Source organism: Vanacampus margaritifer, chromosome 1 (genome assembly GCF_051991255.1).
Source record: "Vanacampus margaritifer isolate UIUO_Vmar chromosome 1, RoL_Vmar_1.0, whole genome shotgun sequence".
NCBI classification, from domain to species: Eukaryota; Metazoa; Chordata; class Actinopteri; order Syngnathiformes; family Syngnathidae; genus Vanacampus; species Vanacampus margaritifer.
The window spans coordinates 62,699,403-62,722,379 of NC_135432.1; the positions used below are offsets into that span (position 1 = coordinate 62,699,403).

General features: G+C 42.2%; 3 protein-coding genes across 4 annotated transcripts; all 3 read right to left on the bottom strand.

The window, feature by feature from the left end:
• Nucleotides 1-102: 102 nt before the first annotated feature.
• tspeara (thrombospondin-type laminin G domain and EAR repeats a) lies at nucleotides 103-17,971 on the bottom strand. 2 transcript variants are annotated; one of them, XM_077559973.1, is made up of 14 exons: nucleotides 17,739-17,971; nucleotides 13,753-13,944; nucleotides 11,970-12,178; nucleotides 11,089-11,432; nucleotides 10,139-10,229; nucleotides 9,592-9,751; nucleotides 9,375-9,506; nucleotides 9,236-9,306; nucleotides 7,721-7,885; nucleotides 7,452-7,647; nucleotides 5,545-5,777; nucleotides 2,340-2,518; nucleotides 1,269-1,370; nucleotides 103-867 (listed from the first exon to the last, which is right to left on the bottom strand). In XM_077559973.1, exons 2-14 carry the CDS (start codon nucleotides 13,838-13,840, stop codon nucleotides 714-716), a joined length of 2,124 nt encoding a protein of 707 aa, XP_077416099.1. In that variant the 5' UTR covers nucleotides 13,841-13,944; nucleotides 17,739-17,971; the 3' UTR covers nucleotides 103-713. The 2 variants fall into 2 exon arrangements, with proteins under 2 accessions (XP_077416099.1, XP_077416100.1); XM_077559974.1 differs by lacking the exon at nucleotides 17,739-17,971 and having other exon boundaries at nucleotides 13,753-14,112.
• On the bottom strand, nucleotides 14,970-17,771 carry LOC144045811 (U3 small nucleolar RNA-associated protein 14 homolog A). Its single transcript, XM_077559972.1, has one exon. The coding sequence runs from the start codon at nucleotides 17,660-17,662 to the stop codon at nucleotides 15,278-15,280; it is 2,385 nt and encodes a 794-aa protein (XP_077416098.1). The 5' UTR covers nucleotides 17,663-17,771; the 3' UTR covers nucleotides 14,970-15,277.
• Nucleotides 17,972-18,577: 606 nt separating the features above from the next.
• sumo3a (small ubiquitin like modifier 3a) lies at nucleotides 18,578-22,689 on the bottom strand. Its single transcript, XM_077559976.1, has 4 exons — nucleotides 22,497-22,689; nucleotides 21,126-21,254; nucleotides 20,549-20,620; nucleotides 18,578-19,743 (listed from the first exon to the last, which is right to left on the bottom strand). The coding sequence occupies exons 1-4, from the start codon at nucleotides 22,515-22,517 to the stop codon at nucleotides 19,681-19,683; spliced, it is 285 nt and encodes a 94-aa protein (XP_077416102.1). The 5' UTR covers nucleotides 22,518-22,689; the 3' UTR covers nucleotides 18,578-19,680.
• Nucleotides 22,690-22,977: the final 288 nt, after the last annotated feature.

Genomic DNA, 22,977 nt, shown 5'->3' on the forward strand with positions numbered 1-22,977 from the left:
ATGACAAAAAAAAAAAACAGAACAGTAAGTCCTGCTTTGTTTCCGATCTCAGACTTAGGCAAAGCACACACACATCCAACTGAGCCGTCCTTCGAGGCAAAATAAAACAAATATGCTGTGCTTTTATTTTTGGGAAGTAGGGCTTTTATCTTGATTTCCACACATGCGAACAATACACAAGGACATGTATACAGTATATATTGGTATTTGAAAACAATAAATAATCATGTTTATTCATTTTTATTTTTGCCATAATCAACCTTCCCTAGGAGTGGGTTTTGAGGCCACCCGGTTTACACTTTAACCACTTGGCCATCCTACTGACTGTTGTCCACCATGTGACCCATGTAAATAATAGTGAATATTTATGAACAGGACCAAAATATCACAGTCAAGAGAAGTACCTTTTAAGAAAATGGTAAGAGTAGCTTATTGTTCTTTTAATAATTTATGATCATTATTATGTGGACACACGCACACACACTGCATGTCTTTACATTAAGGATAGAAAAATGTTCTGTCAATGTCTTCTGAGGGCTACACTAAATTCATTAAAAAAAAATATCACACAAGTGGTTATTTTTTATATTATGAGTAGCTTAGTTCCTTGGAGGGTTTCTTATAGTGGGCCAACACTTGCGGGGGGCCCCATGGGCACTCCCCCCTCGCTGTGGGGCATGCATCCACACGCATAAATACGGGCGTGAATGAGCTCAGTACATTTTCAGCTTGAACACTTTGGCGAGAGGCACTTTGGCACTTGAGTAGATCAGATAAGAGTCTCCGCCAGCACTGAAGAACTCCCAGTCGCTGCAACCGATGGTCGGGAGCCAGTGGACGGGAACGAAGCCCTCGTAGCCTTGCCACCTTGACGCAGGGGGATGAAAGAAGCCCCATTAATGGAGTTTTAAAATAATAACATAAAACAAAATGGATGTAAATATAAATAATACATACAAAATAAATAATACAATTTATAAAAAATATTTAAAAAAATACATAAATAAATCAACATTCTTAAAAAAAAAAAAAGTGAAAAATTATACATAAAAATGCTAAATATTAATATTAGTGCTAAGCAATAACATTAGCCCATGTTGAAGAATGGTCACCAAAAAATCCCGTGATATAGCGAAAAATATGTATATTTGAAAAATCCGCGCTACAGTAAGACTGTCAGTGATATGGCAAAGGATGACTGTTGTATACTCCTCAGTATCCACTTTTTCTTGTTTCCTCAGTCTCGGCACGGGGAGAAAAAAAAGTACCTGTAGAGAACACTGTTGAGAGAGTACGACTCGCCATTGAAGGAGTTGGCCACGACCAGGAAATATTCCTCCCCGAGAGTGAAGAACTCCCAGTCCACCGCGCTGCCGGAAGAAAGCAAAAGCTCTTAAAATGCTTATATTATGATCATTTGTAAGCTTTTATTTATTTATTTTTAATCAAACACTTCCTCTGAGTTCTTATTGGTTTGGGGCTAGCGTGTGGGAAGTAATGAAGTATTAGTATTGATAGTGCTGCTATTTTGTTGAAGACGTATATGCATTATATGTGACTACCTATTACAACTATGTACTTTCATAAACTGTATGTTATTGTGAATGTTTGAAAATAACGCTTGGCTATGGTTCGAGACTCGAGGCAGGAGGCGACGACTAGTGAAGTGAGGCTACATTCAAATCAGTTTGAACGCAGAAACTTGAATTTTGAATTGCTACTGCCCCATGTGGCCGAAAAATGAAACTGCAGTTTGCCTTCACATACATACATACATACATGCATGCATACATACATGCACATACATAACGTGCACATGAAGTCACATCCGCAGACAGTGGGCGGGAAATTCGAACTGTCTGAAAACTATTAGTCAGAGGCAGGAGTTCATTATGAACAACTAAGGTGTTAATCTACTAACTAAAAAAATGTTTCAGTCATAAATGGTCAAATAAAAAGGCCATTGTAAAGATATTTTTGGTCAAATTGTTACAAAGTGCAGCTTTAAGTTTAGTTTTTTTTTTTGTGTGTGACTTTTTACTTTTGCTCCTTACATTTGATAACAAAATCAATACTTTCTACATAATTTGTCAAAATAGGCTGATTACTTACTTGACAACCTCCACAGATGACGGCACAATAATAATAATAATAAATCACCTAATTAAAGGGAGGTCAAATTTAGACTGATTTTTTTTTTTTTACTTTTACACTCAAGTACATTTCAGAGTCTGTCCTTTAATCCCCCCCGGCTTTTTTTTTTTTTTTTTAAACTAAAGCAGTTGAATCAGTACTTCAACTTTTACCAGCGTGAGTACTTTTGCCACTTTTGATGATACCTGTATGTCACAATGTCCTGGAAGCGGACAAACACCTGCCCGGTCATGTCCAACTCGTAAACAGTAGAGTTGATAGCGTATTGGCCGGGCCCGTTGCCGTGGAGCTGGTGTCCGTTGGCGACCACCAGGAAGACCCGTGCGCCGATCTGGAACATCTCCCAGTCAGTGGCGCAAAACGTCTGCATTAAAATAAAAGAACGTTCAAAGACATGTATGGACAAATGTGTAATTAAGGCTGGAAATTAGCTGACTCATTCGGATCCTTAATGACACGCGGCTGGAGAAGGAGGAAAAAAAAAAGCAAAGTGGCCCGGTAAATGAGGGGCTATTATTTTTGAAACACGTTGAGACAACTTGTAAAATTAGGCTTTTAATTAGTGGTTGTGTCGGCTTACACGCGAGTGAAATGAACACCTATGTCAAAAAAAATAAAAAATCCCTGTAGCTTTTTTAACTGTTTTCTGTGCAGTTGCTACAAAGTCTGTGTACATACACTGTGTCTGTTCCTGGTCAAATTTGACCCTACAGTCTACTAAAATGGATTTGCCATCAACCAGTGTGCGCTGTAATTGAGAAAAATGTTGATTTTTTTTTTCTCCAGAAATTTTTTTAAAAAAAAAAGAGAAAAATGTTGATAAGCCTGAAACTGTGACAATGTACCTGCCATAAATGTTTGTATTTTTTTATGGGACAATAGTAACAAGGGTTCAAGTGGGAGCTTAAACCGGTCCTGAGAACTGTGTGTTCCCACCACTTTTGTGCAGGTACCCGCAGAAACATGCACCTGCTGGCCTTTAAAGGGTTATGAGGCAATCTTCAGACAGTGAACGGGTAAAACAACATAACAATGATTATACATCAACATAAGAAACAGAAGTCACCGAGAGGTCAGAGGGCGTTTTGACACAGGCGCAACATCTGCACCTGCAAAAACAACTTGCAACAATACATTTCCTTTGAAATATTGATTAAGGATAATCCATTTGTCAACAGCAGGCAGACAATGAATACATTGTGAAAAGATCTGTAGTTTGTAATTTGACAATTCATATACAGGGAGTCCGCCAGTTACGACGTACGCAACCTACGACGTTTCGACTTTACTACGCCTGTAGCGCCTTCTTTTTCATTAATTTCCCACATTAATCACGCCATTTTAATCCTATTTAAAGTTGTGTTGCTCCAGCAACGGGCGTCCATCGAGCAGCAATTAAAGTCCGTGCGGAAACACGAAAATATTGGTTTCGGCATCTCCCGGGTGGCGCAAGTATGTTTTTAAAAAATGACTGAACAAAGTATTTTGATATAAATATCGACTTTCACGGTAAAATCCAACTTTTGTCGAAAATCTGGTTACATCGCCTGCGTGGGAACGGAACTCATCCGTAACTTAAGGACTCCCTGTATAGGGATATTTTAGGCCCGGGTCAACCTATGTGTGCAAAAAGTGGAAAGGATTAGATTGGCTGAAGAGAGAAACCCCCCCCCCCCCCAGAAACAAACAAGAACTGAAAGAGGCTGCAGTAAAGGCCTGGAAAAGCATTTCAAATGAAGAATGCAACAAGTTGGTGAAGTCAATGGGTCGCAGGTTTGACGCAGTTATTTAAAGTAAGGGTTATGCCATCAAATATGACATGTTATTCACTTTAAATTCATGTAATAATGTCTGTTCCAATACTTTTGCTCACTTGAAAAGTGGGTGGCTTCAAACGAAAGGTTCTCTGTTCTGAGTTGTTTAATAACACGTCTAGAAGAAAAAAAAGAATGAATGAATGAATGAAATCCAAATGTCTTTGCCGTTCCAATACTTTTGGACGGGACAGTATGTTTGATTGGGTTGTCTAACTGTTGATTGAGTAACAGCTAGCATGCTAGGACGTTTTAGCATTCTGGGCACCATAATTTGAGCGACAGAAGAGTGAATTAGCCAGTCACTCAATGATCACAAATGTGTTCGTTTTTTTTTTTGCTATCGTGTGACATCATGGTGAAAAGTCTATCGCACCATCTTAAACAGTCATGGAAGTGTACGAGTGTATGTCAGAGTGTTCTGGGTGAATTCAGGTGATTAATTAAACTAAGCCCGGAGGTTGCTTTCTTGCTAATCCTCACATCATCCAGCTGTGGAATTCCCCTAAATCACACTCTCTCCTTATGGGCCTATCAACGTGTCAACACGTTTCACCGCGAGTGCGGTTACAGTGCAAGTATGACACTCGCTGTCGGCTACAGACCGCGTGCTCTATTTTTGGCAGCGAGGACACGCACGCCTGATGCTTTTCTCTCCGTCCTTGTCATTAGGTGGTTTTCATCTCGCCGTGTTTGTGTTTGTTTCCTGCATCAGAGTGCAATGACAGGACTGTTTTACTGCCTTTCAGCCCGCCATCGCACACATCGCATTTCAGCAGAAGAAATTATAGTACGAGTTTGGGCCGTAGGTCTGTGGGTGATATAGTCTAGAAATCAAATATCAGATTTTTAAAAATTGTAATCAAATGTTTTCCCCCTTTGCTTAACCCTGGAGAACCCACGGGGTCAAATTTGGCCCCTATAAATTCTGCTACTCAAATAACAAAGACCTTTTTTTTTTGTTTTACAAATTTAACTTCAAAAGTCCAGAGTGCCACTTCTGACCCCTGCATGGGGCCATCTAGTGGATGAATATTGCCCTTACATGAGCCAGAGTGGTGGTGACAAGATGGCTGACAACATGCCAATTTTGTTGAGCTGGAAATCAATCCAAACAAAACCATCTTCTCAGCAAACCGTCAGATGGTAAAATTGTGTTTTTTTTGTTAATCTATTTCATATCATGTTGCAGAATGCCTAGGAGTATGTTTTATATATATACTTTGATAAATTAGCAACTCTGAGCTAGTTCAAAAAACAAGGGTTAAAATTGAAAAACATATATTTTGGTGTTCAGTGGACTTATAGCAGCCATTTAATGTATAATTCATAATTTTCCAAAGAAGAAAAGGGTTCTTGGGTTCTCCAGGGTTAAAGAATTTTTTTTTTTTAATCCCAAAAATGTCTTGCCTTGGAAAATGACCCTTTTGCCCAAAAAATGCATGTAAACTTAATCCATAATAAATTAAGATATCAAATGTTCAACATATTATTGTCACGTTTTTCCAGCTCTTTCAGTGTAGCTCTGTCACTTTCACAGATGAATTACATGTCCATTACATAACAATGTGTTTACCTTAATGGTTTGGAAGACTCGAAAGTTCCCATCGACCCAAACGTAGATCACAGAGTCCACCGACGTGGTTACTCCATCGAATGCATTTGCCACCACCAGAAAATGGTACGGTCCCACTTTGAAGAACTCCCAGTCGTAAGCCCCTGACGTTCTCAACCTCTGGTGGACCTCAAAGGACTTAGTTGGCCTGTTCCATTTGTACACAACGCTGTCGATGGTGTGATTGTTATTACCTACAGGAGAGAGAGTGACACAACATAATGATAATTTGCTTTCAAAGTTTTGGTCTTGACTTGATCACAAGTTCTTAAAGACTTGGGCTTGGCTTGGTCTCAACCCCTTTGAGTCCTGGTCTTGACTTGGTCTAAACCCTGTTAGGTCTTGGTCTCGAATCTGTCTCAACACCTCAAAGTCTTGCTCTTGACTTGGTCTAAACCCTGTAAGGTCTTGGTCTCGAATCTGCCTCAACACCTCAAAGTCTTGCTCTTGACTTGGTCTAAACCCTGTTAGGTCTTGGTCTCGAATCTGTCTCAACACCTCAAAGTCTTGCTCTTGACTTGGTCTAGACCCTGTTAGGTCTTGGTCTCGAATCTGTCTCAACACCTCAAAGTCTTGCTCTTGACTTGGTCTAAACCCTGTTAGGTCTTGGTCTCGAATCTGCCTCAACACCTCAAAGTCTTGCTCTTGACTTGGTCTAAACCCTGTTAGGTCTTGGTCTCGAATCTGCCTTAACACCTCAAAGTCTTGCTCTTGACTTGGTCTAAACCCTGTTAGGTCTTGGTCTCGAATCTGCCTCAACACCTCAAAGTCTTGATCTTGACTTGGTCTAAACCCTGTAAGGTCTTGGTCTCAAATCTGCCTCAACACCTCAAAGTCTTGCTCTTGACTTGGTCTAAACCCTGTTAGGTCTTGGTCTCGAATCTGTCTCAACACCTCAAAGTCTTGCTCTTGACTTGGTCTAAACCCTGTAAGGTCTTGGTCTCGAATCTGCCTCAACACCTCAAAGTCTTGCTCTTGACTTGGTCTAAACCCTGTTAGGTCTTGGTCTCGAATCTGTCTCGACACCTCAAAGTCTTGCTCTTGACTTGGTGTCAACCTCTTAAAATGTTGGTCTGGGCTTGGTCTCATGCCGTCGAGTCTTAGTCTTGAATCTGCAACAGCACCTCAAAGTCTTCGTATTGATTTGGTCTCAAGTTCTCAACCCCTTACAGAAATGATTTTGACTCAGTTTCAACTACTCAGTCTTGGTCCTGACTCGGTTTCAATTTTGCAGTCTAACTTTTCTACCTACAGAAGAGACAGTGATACACTATAATAAGTTAGTTTTGACGCCTCAAAGTTTTGGTCACTCAAAGACTTGGTCTCGACTCAGTCTCAACCCTTCAAACTTGATCTTGTGTCTGTCTCAATCCCTACAAGACTTGGTCTTGATTTGGTTTCATCCACTCAAATGCTTGGTCTTGGTCTAAACCCCTTACAGTTTTGGTTTTGACCTAGTCTCAACTCTTAGTCTTAGGGTTTTGGTGTTGACTAAACTTTTCAAGTGTGTCTCCTAACTCGATCACAAGTACTTGACGTCTTGGTCTCGACTTGGTCTCAACTGCTCAGGCCTTCGCCTTGACTTGGTCTCAATTGCTTAATGTCTTGTTCATGACTTGGTCTCATCCACTCAAAGTCTTGGTCCATCAACTGCTCAAATTCTTGATCTTGACGTGGTCTCAACTTGTGACAATCTCAGTTTTGGTCTGAACAAGCCAAAGTTTTGGTCTTGGACTTAACTGAAGTCTCAAACTTCTTGTTCTAACTTTGAGCTGAGGCCCTGAGAGTCGTTTTCTGGTCTTGGTCTGAAAATTACATCAGGTTTGACGATACAGATTCAGTATGTTTTGTTGTTGTTGTTGTCTTACCTATCCTGTGATTGGCGACTACGAGATATGTGTGTCGATGAATTTTGAAGGCCTCCCAGTCACGTGCACAGTGTGTTTCCAAAGTCTGAAACTTCACAAACTGTTCGCTTCTTCGGCTCCACTTGTAAATGACAGAGACATCAACTTCCTTTCCCACATCGGTGTCTGTATTGGAGTTGGACACCACCAGAAATGTCTGGAACAAAATAACAGGAAGTTCTTCTTGATCTACCTGCAATCTAATTTGTCCCCTTTTATTGCAGTCCTACCTTCTTGCCCATGTTGAAATGCCTCAATGCCAGAGCTCCATGGGTGCTAATATTCTGGTACAGCTGGAAGCCATTATGTTGGCTCCACTGATACACCGCAGAGCCAGAAGTTGTGGAGCGGTGAGCCATGGCAGCCATCAGACCCACACCCTGGACCTGGAAGATCTGAAGAGGACATCAAACAATTCACTGTCTTTGTCTTCACTTTGTTTTAATCCCGAGATAGTGAGTAGGGAATGAGAGATTCCAAACACAGCTTTGGTCTTTACTACTTAGTCTTGCCAAAGCCTTGGTCTCGAGAACTCTATGTTTTAATGTTTACTTGGTCTCAAAACCCTCAAAACCTTGGTCTCAAAGTTTTAAACTTGATGTAGTTTCAACCTTTCTTTGTCTTAGTCTTGACTTGTTCTAAACGCCTCAAATTATTGGTCTTGGTCTCCGCCCATTAAAGTTTTGGTTCTGACCCAGTCTCAACTCTTAGTCTTCAGGGTCTTGGTCTTGACTTTGGCCTCAACCTCTCAATGTCTTTGGTCTTGACTTGGTCTCAACTTTTCAAAGTCTTTGCCAAAGCCTTGGTCTGAACTACTCTAGGTTTGAGTATTTGCTTGGCCTTAAACCCTCAATGCCTTGGTCTCAACCTGGAAAAGATTTAAACTTGACTTAATTTCAACCTGTCTTAGTCTTAGCCTTGACTTGTTCTAAACCCCTCAAAGTCTTAGTCTTGACTTTGGCCTCAACCTCTCAAAGTCTTGAATCGTGACTTGGTCTCAACTTTTCAAAGTCTTCGTCTTTACTTGGACACACAAACCCTTGAAGTCTTGGTCTTGACATTGTCTCAACCCCTTAAAAGTCTTTAATTGGTCTTAAACCTTAAAGTCTTGAATTGGCTTTAAACCTTCAAAGTCTTCATTTTAATTTCAATCGGCCCTCATGATTTGGTCTTTTTCTTGACTTTGGTCTCAACCATTGAAAATCTTAGGGTGGACTTTGTCTTAACTTGATCTTCACTTGCAGAAGTGTTGGTCTTGACCCTCTTGTCCCTTCAAAGTATTGGTGTTCACTCTGGTCTCAACCGCTCCAATTGTTAATCTTGATTTAGTCTCAAATCTTGTCAATCTCAAGTCTGTCTTGGTCTTGACTTTGCTCTTAATGCTTCAGTGTCTTAGTCTTTACTTAGTCACAACTTGTCAAAGTCTTGGTAGTCTTGAATTGGCCTTAACCATTTCAAATGTGTCTTAATTCTGTCTCAACCCCTCAAAGTCTTTATCTTGACTCATACTCAGTTCTTTAGTGCCTTGACCTAGACCTCATCTGTACTCCACACAATTTTGCCGTGACTTAATCTCAGCCCAGTTCTTGGTCTTGACTTGGTATTGACTTGGTCTTAAGTCTTAAAGCTCTTTATTTGGTCTTGACTTCCTAAAGTTTTGGTCTTGACTTAGGCTCAAATGATATCGATTTGACGACAGCGTGAAATGACAGGAATGACATGTTGCGCTTGAGAAGTGATTTTACCTCTATGTCGTGTGTCTCCGATCTGGTGCCGAGAACCTGTTTTTCCTCAACATAGTCCAGTCGTTTCCGATCTGAGCATTAAAAAGTTGGTTCATTTCCAAACTGAGACATCGTTGTGAAGATGATGTCGGCATCTCACCCTCCAGTACGGCGATCCACGAGGCACCGTCGCAAAGGTACAGAGCTTTCCTCAGTGGATCGAACCACATCTGGCCTCGGAGCGGCTCCGAGCACATCAGCTGTAAACCCACTGACACTCTCGTCTCGGTTTCTGGTGGTTCACAAAGATTTTAAATAGACTGTGTAGACTTTATGGCATGTCCTGTTTTGTACTACAAATAATGCAACAACTGTACCGTAAGGGAGCAGGTGACTCGCAGCATTCGTCCCAGTGGCGGCAACATCTGCCAACAGCAACGGTGGAACTGACAGAGCTGCAAGTTGAGGGCGGGTAGACGGGCATATCTGATGGGTGGCGTCCGAACCCGGCACCAGAACCAACTGTCGCAACAGGCCCTATATAAAAAAACAGTGGATCAGAGGGAAACACTAGTCTGTAGATAGGTTGATGGAGAACTTAAACTGAACTGAACCGTCCGACTAATAACGTAAGCATCAAGAGCATCTTTTCTTTGATCCTTCCTCGGGTCTCCTGACGGCCTCACGACTCTGGCTGGAAGTGTTCGGTTTAGGTGAACGGTATGGGATTTTTTAATAGGTTTTAGGTGAACTAATGAATACACACATACACATACTCACCCACATACAAAAAAAAAAGAAAAGAGAGAGAGAGAGAGCAATGATGATATGTCAAATCGGTAAAATTACAATACTGAGCTCTCCAGGAAAAAAAATAAAATAAATAAATAACGTAAGCATCAAGAGGGGAAGCGCGGGTCTTACCGTAAACAATCCTTTCCACCTGCCCCGACTGCCAATGTGAAATCTGGACACATGAAAGCTGAGGTCCGACGGGAAAGGCTGGGAGGGAAGGCTGTTGGAAAAACATCAACACGTCTCATGGGTTTCTGTACAATAACTACAGTATATTATCTGAGCGTCTACCAATATTCCCGCCTGAGGGGACTTTGCACTCAGAGCTATCTATCAAATGATGTCAGCCTGCTATGATTGCACGGCTTCAGGCTGTGAGCATATTTGCAGTGCTGCTGATGTATTGTGCTGAAGGATCTAGTGGATTATCCCTGCGGGGCGCATTCTAGGGGACAGGACGGAAACTCCGATGGTGGGGTGGTTGATATTAGCAATTCAGACCCACTTCATTGGTCCCGGGGTGCGGGCAATTCTTCTGCATGGGGCAGTTTGAAATGAACGCACTTTGGTCTCTTGAGGTTTTCCTGATTTGTTGGAATTTAGATGTCTCTGGGGTTGGTGAAGGACTCTGGTTGGTGGCGTCTGGTCGGTGCTGGATTTCACTTTCCTTTCTTTTCTTTGGTCCTTCCTCGGGTCTCCTGACGGCCTCGCGACTCTGGCTGGAAGTGTTCGGTTTAGGTGAACGGTTTGGGATTTTTTAATAGGTTTTAGGTGAACTAATGAATACACATTCACTCGCACGCACATACAAAAAAAAAAAAAAAGAGCAATGATGATAACATGTCGAATCGTTAAAATTACCGAATGAACAATACTGAGCTCTCCAGAAGAGAGAAAAAAAAAAAAAAAAGAAGAAATAAACGTAAAAAAAAATTTTGCTGCTAAAATTTTTTATCACAAATTGAGTTCAAGTTGTTCACTCCAATAAAATCCTTAAGGTTATAATTATACCACTAAGTAAAAGCTGGTAAAACATGACCGTGTTTTTTTGTCTGGGTCTTGTGTGAAAAAAAGCTTACATTTCCCGCGGCGAGCCACAATCCACCGTCAGCCCGGCGTGCCGACCGCCGACGGACAGGACCAAGGTGTGCCAGCGGTTGTCGTCGAGGTGGGCGTCCCGGAACACCCACTGCTCCGTGACGCCCCGCCGTCCCCTGAAGAGCACGTGCAGACGCTTCCCGGAGAGCCTCAGTCCCAGGAGCAGACGGCGGCGTTCCGCGTTGTTTTTCGCTCTTCTCCTACTGATGCGTATTTGCAGATTATTTCCCTCTTCCCTCTCTTCTTCATCCTCCGCCTGCTCCTCCTCCAGAGCTCCCTGCTCTGCTCTTTTAGCCTCCATCATGGAAAAGATGTACTCACTTTTCTGCAAGGTGAAAAGCAAAAAAATGATGCCTCCAATTGAACTAATACTTTTTATTTTAATATTTACAAACACATTTTAGGGGCAAGAATATTTAATCATAATTTCTGCTCATGATTCGAAATGATACAATCTACTTGGCCATCACTGGCTGTAGGTGATCAGGGTACATATGGTGCGAAATTGGTAAAAATTTGGTGTGCTCAGTAATCGACTTTTGATTGTTGTGATGGTACATCGTGCAATTTATTTACTATTGTAATCCCTAGATACGAGCAAAAAAAGGTGGTCAAAAGAACATGTGCAATATGAATTCACATGAATAATGTTTGGTGTTCCACAGGGTTGAATTCTAGGGCCTCTGCTATTTTCATTGTATCTGCTCTTCCTGTTCATTTTGTTCATCAGTAAATCCTATACCAAGATCTTGAATTTAAACACCAAAAAAAAAATCATGTTTTATTTTCAATGAGGAAGGGTTTGGTGAACGCGTCTTGAACTGCCGCTGTCTTCTAAAGAACAGGCAAGCGCATTGCTCACCTTATGTGAGATGCGAGCCACTTTCAGCGTGACCACGACGGAGAAGTCTTTTGGGGAATGGTCACAGTCGGAGAACAGGCTGACAGGAGCAAGAGGCCCAGAGAAATGGACGCCGCGCACCCCTCCGGATGACCTCACATGCACCCCTGCCGTGAGTCCGGAGGCGTCCTTCTCGAGGACGGCAGATAGAAGATCCACAGGAGCCAAATCTGGGGGCCGTTGAATAACATTAGTGATGATACAGTCGTATGTGAAACGGATTATTTCTAACTCAAAAATGAGCGCTCATCCTAGTTATAATTTTAGGAAAATTCACCTAATGAAGCCAGTTTCACTTAGCAACATGGAATTTGGTAGATCATCAGTGGACCTACAAAAAAAAATCTGAAGAGAAACATGAAGTCTGCCTTTTTGGTATGTTGAGGCCAATAAAAAAACACTATTTGGGGTATTTAGCCCTCAAAGTCAGTTTCACTTAGCAATGTGAAATTTGGTAGACATGTTTATCATGAGTAGACCAACCAAAAAAGTCTCAAGAACCCTTATCTGAACCAGAAGTCTGCCTTTTTGGTATGGTAAAGCCAATAAAACACTATTTGGGGACTTTACTATACTCATTTGTGGAATATTCCGCCCTCAAAGTCAGTTTCACGTCGTAAGATGAAATTTAGTACAGTAGACATTAGGGGTGTGCCCAAAAATAGATTCTCATAATAATCGCGATTCTCATTTAGTCCGATTCAGAATCGATTTTAAATGTCCCAAAATCGATTTTATTTAAATTATTTGTTTGTGTGTGCCTTTATTGGAAGCGCTGTTTATGTTGTACCCGATTTGGCCATTGAGGGGCAGCGCGATTCCATGTGGTCTGATACGCTGTTAAGTTGTAGCCACATTAGAGAGTAGAAGGAAAAAGTCACGATCAAGTTATTCCAATAAAAGTTGTTTTTTTGTAGCGTAGAGACGTTCTTTTGAGTGATAAAAGAGCACTAATTAGCATTAGCGAGTCAGACTGGAGCAGATCAGTACGATTTCTTGAACATCTATAAATTGAAGCAAAAATCATTGCCAATCAAATAATTTTGAATCAAAAATCGATTCTGAATCAAATCGACCACCCAAAAATCGGAATCGAATCGTGAGACATTCAAAGATTCCCACACCTAGTAGACATGTCTATTATGAGTTGACAGGAAAAAAAGTATTTTAATTAAACTTTCAATTTCGTTTCACTTTACAGAGACTTTCAATCATTGCATTACACTAAAAGTCGACTCGACTTTGGAGATTCCGCTGGAACTGCACTTCTATTTTTTTTACAACAAATCGTCAGTCGAACGGCATCTTTGATTTGAGGGCATAACAACAGCGGTTAGCACCCACATCCAAGAGTGCAGCCTGCCCCTGAGCGGGATCACCTGCTATTAACTCTTTTTTTTTTTTTTTTTTTTTTTTTTTATCGTCGCAGCATGCCAGAATTCCAACTGCGTGAGGTGTCTTTTAGTGTTTTCCTAAAACGGATGAGACATCCAGAAACATGGAATCCCAAACTCGTTCCACGTTTGTACATGTTTAGAGGCGGGAAGGGAAGAAAATTAAAAGCACAAAATTGGCATCCTAAGCTTGGCAAACCATTTGCTCCCTGCAGTGTGGATTCGTTATCCAGAAGAATTTGTGGCTGGCGGGGGTTGCCCAGGAATTCATAGGTGGATAATCATTATTAACAGTGACTTCATGTGAGGTGTGTGTCTGTGTGGGTGGGTGGAGGGGGGGGGGGGGTTACCTGGACATTGTCCCCCGAGGTCAGCCGTCGTGGCAGCGGCCCTGATGCTGAGCAGAAGGAGCTGGGAGAGTAGCAGCGATGACATCATCACCGCAAGCCTCTTCAGTTCAATCGGTCTCCCCGACAAAGCGTCTCCATGCGGGATGCTCCCTTGGCAAAAGCATCTTTCACATCATCCGAAAAGTCCAAATTCTTGAAAGAGAAAAGTGCAAAATTGGGGGGGGAATAACAAAGCAGGATATTCCAGATGATCTGTGAGAATGTGTGTGTGTCTGACGAAGACTCCACAGAAGTGTGTGGAGGAGCGGTGCACCTGCACAGCCCCCTTTTATGAGGCCCCTGCCATGCAAATGAGCCTGTCACTCGTCCTACTGCTTTTGTTTTTTTTTTTTTTTTTAAACCGCCTTGTTCAGACACAAACACGCATACGCGTTTATCAGGCTTTGCAAGACTGTTATTCTTGCAGAGGACTTGGCTTTCTGTTTGTTTACTTGTTTACACTTCAGAGGCGTTTTGACCATATTGTTACTTTAAATGTGGTTATAACTCCGCAACAGTTATGCGGTTTGTTGAAAAAAATATATATTGTGCATAAAATGTACTGTATCCTTAAGTTAAAAAAGTATTGTATATGAAAATTATGTACTGTACAGAATTAAAAAAAAAAAAAAAAGTTAAAACAAGCTACATGCATAGCTACTAGATTCATTCACTCTGATTGAGTACAGTTAATGTGTCAAATGTTGTAATGTACATTTTATTAATAAATCGATTATGTTGCTACTAATCTACTAGAGCACTTCACTACTAAATACATCCTGTATTCACATTAGTGCAGTCTATCAATAATGTGTAGTAGTCGTAAAGTTGGCCAGTTCTTGAAAAAATATTTCAATTAATGCATTAGTTTTTTTTTACTTATATAAACATTTTAAATTAACAATTTAAATATAGATTTTTTTTAAGTCAACACTATAAAAAGCAGGGGGGGGGGGAATTTAGACAATATAATTTCCCTCACATGTAAAGTATGATTAATGGGCAAATCTGACACATCCAATATGGCAGACGGATCACAGCAACAGGCTAACATCACAACTGTAAATATATATATATATGGAGGTTTTTTTTTTTCCCAAGTTTCTTTGGCTGCTTTGGCTTGGGCGCCACCTTCTGGACCGGGAAAGCAAATACCACTCCACTCCACTCCACTCCAATTGACTTCCAACTTTGAATGCATCTTTATTCCAAATGTATTATTTATGACACAATGAACTGTTCAAAATGTGTTCCGTTTCGGCATGATTTTGAAATAAGACATTGAACCCCAACATTATCCATTTTCATTATATAGCCAAGGGAACAACACAGTGTATTTTAAACTAGATAGAAAGGGTGAATGTGGAAAAAAAAAAAACTTTAGCTAATTTGTTTGAATTTAAATGTTTCCAAAATTCCCATGGAAATTTACAGGAAAGTTCTCACCAATTGTCCACCCCTTTGCTAGCCTACTTTTCAAAAATGTTCACTTTTTCAGTTTGTCCTCACTCCCATCCCTTGCAAATGTTTGCTCGTCTTTCACCAGCTTCTCCCGAGCCATCGGCTCAATGATGGCACCCATTTGGGTGAGCACCTTGGGTTTGGTGAGCTTTTTAACGGTGCGTTCGGTGTTCCAGGTGCGTCCCACGGGATAGCGCAAGGTGCTCTCGAACTGAGCGTGACTGGTGAAAGGAAACGGCTGCATGTTCACCTGGTGAAGGCTGAGCGAGCTGTTCCGCTTCTCGGATAAGATGACGCCGGACAGTTTTTGATCTTTCCTGGGCGCGGGTGGGGGCATTTCAACTCGGAACCTCCTGCGCTTCTTGAGCGAGGGGTTGAGGCCCACCCCGCCCCACTCCCCCCAACCAGGAAGCGTCATGTCCACGACAGTGGGCTTCTCGGAGTTCTCCTGGTTCTTCTTGTCTTTCATGAAGTCCGAGATGACGTCGTCTCCGGCGAAGGCTTCTTGGATGAGGTCGGTCTGATCGAGCGGTTCGTCGGTGTCCTCCGTGGCCACGGCGGTCGGGGCGAGCGGAACTACAATGCGAGTTACATCTTTGGTGAGAACATCTTTCAGCTGGATTCCTCCTTTTTGTTTTTTGGGTTGGATTGCTCCTTTTTGTTTTTTCGGTGCTTGGTCAGAGGACAGTTGCGGCTCAGCGGGAGCTTCATTGGCTTGAGTTGATTCCACTTGATCGAGGAGCGCCATGAACTCAAAAGTCTGCATTTGGTCTGTCTGGCCTTCCACCAGCTGAACAGAAGTATCTTCAGATTCCTCAAAGATGGCCGCTCTTTCACGGGCCTCCAAGGTTTGTGCGTCCTCTTTTTCAAGCGTAAGAGAATCGGGAGCCTGGCGCATTTTCCGACGGTCATCAAACTCCCGCAGCAAGGATTCTTCTTCAGTTTCCTCAACTTCACTTTCCTCCTCCTCCTCCTCTTCTGCATTTACAGCAGTTCCGGTCGACTCGGCGGTCAAGTCAACAAGGTCATGCATGTCTTCCCCTTGCTCAGTGGGATCTTCTGAGAGCTTTCCTTTCATCCACGGATTTGAACCTGCAACCAGCGCTGCTTCGTTTACAAAATCAGGCAAATTCTCCGGGGTTTCGTCTTCCTCGTCCTCGTCATCCAAAGCAATAGCGAGTTTCTGCGTCAAGTCTTTGTTGACCTCCAGCTGCTGCTGCATTGCTTTGCGGGCGCTTTCGTCATATTTCGCCATGATGGCCTTGGACCTGGCCCACTTGCCGCTGTTCTGGTGTTTTAGTGACATCCTTTCTTGCATCCTGGCCAACTCAATTTTCTTCATTTCCTCCAAAGCAGCCGCCGGGTCATCTTTCACCATCTCGTCAAACCGTTTGACAAATTCTTTGCGCTTTGCTTTGTTGAGCACTCGGTGGTATTTCTTGCTCTTAATCTTGCGCTCTCTCCGGGCTTTGGCCTCATAGTAGGTCTGCAGCGCACGGGCTTTCTGGAGTTCAGCACGACGTATTTTCACGTCCAACAAGCTCATCGCTTTCATGGATGCCTCCTCATCAGGGGTTAAAATCGGGTCAGTGGTCGGCTGCTTGTTGGCAGAGAGGAGAGAAAATATTTCCTGTTCAAGGGGAGTTTGTGCCTTCCAGCCCGTGACAATCTTCTCCATGGGTTTAGGGCCAGATGGCTCCTGATTTAAAGGGAAAATAAGTTGTTCGGCCCTTTGGTTCTGCCGAATGAGAGTTTGCCACTGGGTAACATCTGTTGCTACTTTCTGAAAGGCCACATCTCTCTGGATCCTATCACTTTCCTGCCGGCTAAGAGGGCATTCAATGGTTTTCGTACGGTGCTGCAGGTTTTTTAGCTGCTTTTTGCTCATGGTCGAGACAGTCGGGATTTTGTACATGGACTTCATTAGATCCGTCAAGTTTATTTTGTCGCCCTCACCCTCCGCATTGACCGTAAATTCGGACCGTTGGACGGCTGGCTCCGATCGCTCCGCGAGCTTTTTCCTGCGCTTCGCTCCCCCGAGAGAGCTGATAGCCTCCACCAGCTTTTGACGTTTTCGTTCATCATCGCTGTCTTGCTCCGAGTCACTAGCGACCGTCTCTTCAGCATTAGCGAGGCCATCTTCGACGAAATCGTGGCTTACGTCTGGGCTGTCGTCTGTAACGCTCGGGTTCTTCTTGCGAGCCTTCATATTCCGCTTTTTCGGGCTGTCGTCTGTAACGCTCGGGTTATTCTTACGAGCTTTCATATTCCGCTTTTTCGGGCTGTCGTCTGTAACGCTCGGGTTCTTCTTGCGAGCCTTCATATTCTGCTTTTTCGGGCTGTCGTCTGTAACGCTCGGATTCTTCTTGCGAGCCTTCATATTCCGCTTTTTCGTCAAAACTTTTGCCATGCTACAGTTAACAACACCATAGCCCGGGTGACTCAAAACACACGTGCGACAAATGCCTTCTGCTACCAGTACTTACTACTTCCGCCTCCTCGTCTTCTTCTCCGTCGCCTTCGTCTTCTTCGGCTGTTAGAAACTACTCCCTAGTCCCTCGCCATTGTGCTGTATAATGAGTTTTTGTTGTTGTTGCTGTTAGTTCGTCATCTTGTACAAACTATTGAAATCTTAGGATAAGGTAACGTTATTATAATCTATTTGTTCAATAACTATTACGGAAGTTCCACCAGGACGAGTTCCGGTTAATTATGCAAACAAGTAGGCGGTATCGTAGTAGTTACGAAACGCTCACTAGAAGGGGCAAAGGTCCTTTGCCAAAGGCGTATTACAAGAAACCCGTAAACCAACTACACAGGCACATTGTTCTACGTACAGATGCGCACAATGTCTTAAAATTACTACAAGGTAACTGGGAATAACCTTTTTACGCGTAAAATATGTTTCGACCTTATTTTACCCAGAACATATCCAGTGTTGGTGGCACACATCTTGTCATTGACAAAAAGGTAAACCTCTGGAGTATATGTCGAGAAGTTAGCAATTTACTACCTAATTTCAATCTCATTGCCTGGGAATGTTGTCCTTTCCAACATGGCCGCCAAGTAGGCACGTCAGTTAGCTATGTAGACACCGTAGCCATTGAGTTGAATAACCACTAGAGGGCAGACCTTGCTTGTATTCACTTTATGTACGTTTGTTTCACTAATACATTTATTATAACTCATATTATTTACCAATTTAAATATGGCTCGATTTGTTAGACATTTAGTTGTGACAAGACAACTCGGGTTGGCAAAACCATAAAATTTAGCCTGACTCTTATAAGACTTTACAGAATAAAAATGAAGTGAACCCAACAAATCTGAGTACCAAACTATATTTATTGTATACAGTAGTAAAAGACCACAAATAATGTACAAATCAGCAGAGAAACAAATAACATGTCAAAAGACCTGGGCCCCTTGTAACTGTTTTTCTTTTTAGCTAATCCTGCTCAGATGGAGGTTTGTTTTTGGGTTGGAAAAGTGTGCTCTCGTTTGACCGAAACCCCCAACAAAAAACAGAGCTGATGGCCGATTATGAGCGATATAGTTTCCATTTTAGATGTACTTAACACACACAAAAATACACTTTGGGGGTGGGCGATGCCATCTATTTCTAATAATAAAGGGTACATTTACATTAAAAGGGATGGACCGTCGCAGTCTTAAAAGCTATTATATCTGCATGGTTTAAAGCTGTGTAAATGTTTATTCCCATTTAACAGCATGCCCAACTTAAACTGAGGCTTTGGAACTAATGTGACCCCCCCACCCCAATACCTGCACCTCCCTCATGTCAACTATTGTTGCAATTGAGCTAAATTTATTGTCGGCCATTTTACATACACAGTAAAACAAAACAAAAATACACATACACAAATGAAGTGAGGTTTTCACAATAATATACTGACTCTATTGATCCATATCCTCTTCTTACTGTGTGAATAAATACTTGGCGGTACGGAAGCAGTCTCTCCCCACTGGACATGTAGAAACCAAAGAATAAGCAACAAAGTGACACCTTGTTTGGTCATTCTAAAGTTGTGGTACTTACATCCATTCTGGTACGTCTGTACAGAGTCAGATCTTAAACAAAAACAAATAAAGCCGTTCAGCAAAAGCAGCTAAAAAGCTAAATACGTTGATGGCGGCAGGGTCACACGTGCTGCCCTAAAAACTAGCCGATTCCAAAAACACTCATTGGCGACAAAGTTGTTGTATCGTTGGTCCGAACCCGACGCTCAGAAAGTGTCAGGGAACCCCGAAATAACCCCACCCATCTTTTTTAAAATTACATCACGACGGCCGTAGCTTAGGTGAATAATAATACAGTAATAATAATAGCTGAGAGGAGTGATGGAAAAGGGTGATGATGTCAGAGGGTTTGAGTGTGTCGGGTCTGTCAACGGGGTTGAAGGGAGCTTAGCAGCGGCCGCCCGTCTGCTGCTGGAAAACGTCTATGGTGTCTTCATCTTCCATCTCCAGCTAGAAGAAAACACGTGTGCTGGATTAGTTTCAGAGTCCAAATTACAGCATTACGCTTTCGTTGACTGATTTTTGTTCTTGCTAGGTAACATTTTTATACTTATATGTAAGGGCGGGTGATCGATTAATTGAATTCTTGGGTCAAGCTGATTTTTTCCTTTTTTTTTTTCTTGGCATAGTGCAAATTTCAACGCAAATTTTTCTAGGATGTAGTCAATGTTGTAAGGAAGCAGCACAGTTTATTCAAGTTAAACTGAGTAACAGTTGTTACTAGGGGTGTAACGGTTTACAGAAGTCACGGTTTGGTACGTACCTCGGTTTTGGGTCACGGTTCGGTATAACAGGAAAAACAAAAAGTCCCAAAAGTTTTTTCATTATTATTATTTTTATTTTTTTTACTGTCGGCTGGCAAACTGATTTAGGCGCATTACTGCCACCTAGTTTGGAGTGCGGATACTGCAATGAAGTTGCGTATTTGTCGTCTTGAGTATGCACCGAACCGTGACGTCCGAACCGTCTACGAATACAAAAACAGTTACACCCCTAGTTGTTGTTACACATTCAAGGAGAGACAATTCGTGTTTGCTTTTCTATTCATTCAAGGGGGAACAAAATCCCAGCCCTACTTGCCGACACCAATTTCGACAACTTATTAAAACCTATGTTTTTACTCTTACCGTTTAATCCTGGATATGAAAACCATTTCAATTACTGTACTTCCTAAGGGATAATTCAAGTTGGTACTCGAGGTTCCACTGTAACTGACAAGAGTGTCAATAACTTAAAATGTGAGAGGTTTACTTACCTGCGAAGGCGTATCAGTCTCATTGATGGGCTGGCCGTCAAACCTGAACCTGATCTGCCTTATTGAGAGTCCCTGTATGAAGGAGAGAAAAAAAAAGAGCCCAAATGGCAATGAATTGGACATCTTCAGATCAGAATTAGGCCTCTTCTAAATATGGATATGTGCCCATTTGAGTGCAGTGTAAATGTGTCTCAACGTTAACAAAAGTGAAGGCAATGCAAGAAACAAAATGTGGCAGGCCAGATCTGGCACTTGCGCCTTGAGGTTGGCAACTGTGATATCAAAAATGTATGGGAATTGGGCACTTGGCCTAGCAATGTCAATTCAGCCAATGAGCCAATTCCTTCCATCCCTTTCCTTCAGTCTTGCACCCTTGCTTCCTTCCATATGCTTCCTATGATGTAACTTTTCTTTATGGCATCTTACCCTCCTTCCATCATACCTTCTTTCTTTTCACACACCCCTTGCACCCATATAGCCTTCTTTTAATAATCCTTGCCTCCATCCTTCCTCTTGGCCCAGCCTGTATTCTGTCAGTTTGTGGGTTTAAACCCCACCAAAAGGAGTTGAATCTCACCTGTCGTTCGCAGTACGCCTTCATGAGTTTACTGAGGGGTGTGTGCCTTTTGATTTTGAACTGGACCACCGAGCCATCCTGTCCCGCAACCTTGAGGTTGATGTGGTCGTTCTCGGTCTTGACGCCCTCCTGCGCATGTCCAAGGTCAGGTAGACATTTTGTTAAACAAACATTTCGTTAAAACATTATTCAGCTAGCAGAGGAGAGAGACAGCGAGCTAATTTAGCATCGCCATTTCATTTCCATTTACCCCCTTACATGCTTTGCGGTTCAAACTTGACCCATTCTGACATCTGAGAGCAACAACAAAAACAGCCCAATTGTATTTTTATTCAACCAGAAAATTGATGACTATTCCTAGAGTGAACCAAAATACACAAGAATCAAACAAAAAAGTAATACTTTGCAGAAACATGCACAGGGTTATGAAAGGTCATGTGGAAAAAAACAGAAAAGTCATGTGGAAATCTTGAAGCAATGAAAGATTAAAACTGCCAAAGGATGATCATACAAACTAAACATAAGCAAGTCATACAGGGGTTGCCTTGAGAGAAGCGCAGGATTTGCTCCAGCACAAACAAAAAACTGCAGTGTTGGAAATGAAAATACACTTCACATTGTTTAATAGATAATAAGCACTGATATGGACACATTTTGAAAACACAAGTTAATTGATTGATAATGGCAATTAGCTTAAGGATATTATTGGCCACTTGTATATAAAACAATCAACAGGATGTAAGGGTTAAGAGGAAAAGGTGAAACATAAAACGTCATTCGCGGTAAATATAAAAAAAAATAAAAATAGCGAAGGCCTCAAACGACAGCCTCATAGCCCCAATGGCGCTAACGTTAGCATGCTAGCGTCGAGGCTAGCAGGTGGAGCAGTCAGCCGTTCTCAAACGATGCAATTTGGCGCCCGGCTAAACACGCTAATAGGCTCGTTTCGTCGGAACATACTACAACAACCACCGGGGCGAATAAAAAGCAAACCATTACGACTCGGTAGCCTGAAACATTAAGTTAATATGGTAGCATCTGCTAGCCGTAAACCTATTGTGACGGCGAGGGTTTGCGGCATTTGCGCATAACGCGTGGTACCGTTTCGACAACCACTTCAAAACGAACAGAAAAGTCCCAAAACAATATTTTTATGATTCAAATTACTTTTACATATGTCGGGAGTAGAAACCTCAGTTAGAGGAATTAAGCATAAATAAGAACCGGCACAAAGTCTCATTCATTTGCGAAACAAACACTGCGCCAATTGAGAGAAACGTGCAAAAGCCAGGCCATTTTCCCATAGCACAAAAACGCTTCCACAAGCCATCACTTTCTTTTTTTTTTTTTTTAAACAACGTCAAATCTCACCTTTGGCTTTTCCTCTGACATGGCTGCCGGAGTTCGTGTGATTTTACAGGAAGAGAGGAGTTTTTAAAAAATGCCGGTTGAATATGTGTTTGTAATGTTATTTTATTTTGCCTTCCTGCCGCCTTCTGTCCTCGCTTCTCCTCCTCCGGTGACGGGAGCGCGCGTCGACCCGCTGTTGCAAGAAATGATTGGATGTTTGGCGGCACGTGACCGTTAAGTCGTGGGAGCGCGGAGGCGGGAGCGCGCTGCCACCCTCAAATCCGCGCCCACGCGCACAGGGAGTACCATTGGAGTTGAGCCTCATCTTAACTTGCCATGGAAAATTACCAGAAGCTTTAGAAAATTTCCACAATTTGTCATTTCTTTGTAAACCTAATGTTTATATATTTAATTATGTTTAAAGTCCATGTAAAGCAAAAGTAAATGTGTTGTGAATTGAGCACACCCCAGAGATGAGTGTGTTAACAAATCTGAAGGAAAA

Coding starts and splice junctions, on each gene's coding strand:
- LOC144045811 (XM_077559972.1), bottom strand. CDS start 17,662: ATGGCAAAAGTTTTGACGAAAAAGCGGAATATGAAGGCTCGCAAGAAG.
- tspeara (XM_077559973.1), bottom strand. CDS start 13,840: ATGATGTCATCGCTGCTACTCTCCCAGCTCCTTCTGCTCAGCATCAGG. Junction 11,433..11,969: donor TGGCTCGCATCTCACATAAG/GTGAGCAATGCG, acceptor TTCACCTTGCAG/AAAAGTGAGTACATCTTTTC. Junction 2,519..5,544: donor GAGTCTTCCAAACCATTAAG/GTAAACACATTG, acceptor ATTTTAATGCAG/ACGTTTTGCGCCACTGACTG.
- sumo3a (XM_077559976.1), bottom strand. CDS start 22,517: ATGTCAGAGGAAAAGCCAAAG. Junction 20,621..21,125: donor AGGCGTACTGCGAACGACAG/GTGAGATTCAAC, acceptor TCCTTCATACAG/GGACTCTCAATAAGGCAGAT. Junction 19,744..20,548: donor AGACTGATACGCCTTCGCAG/GTAAGTAAACCT, acceptor GTTTTCTTCTAG/CTGGAGATGGAAGATGAAGA.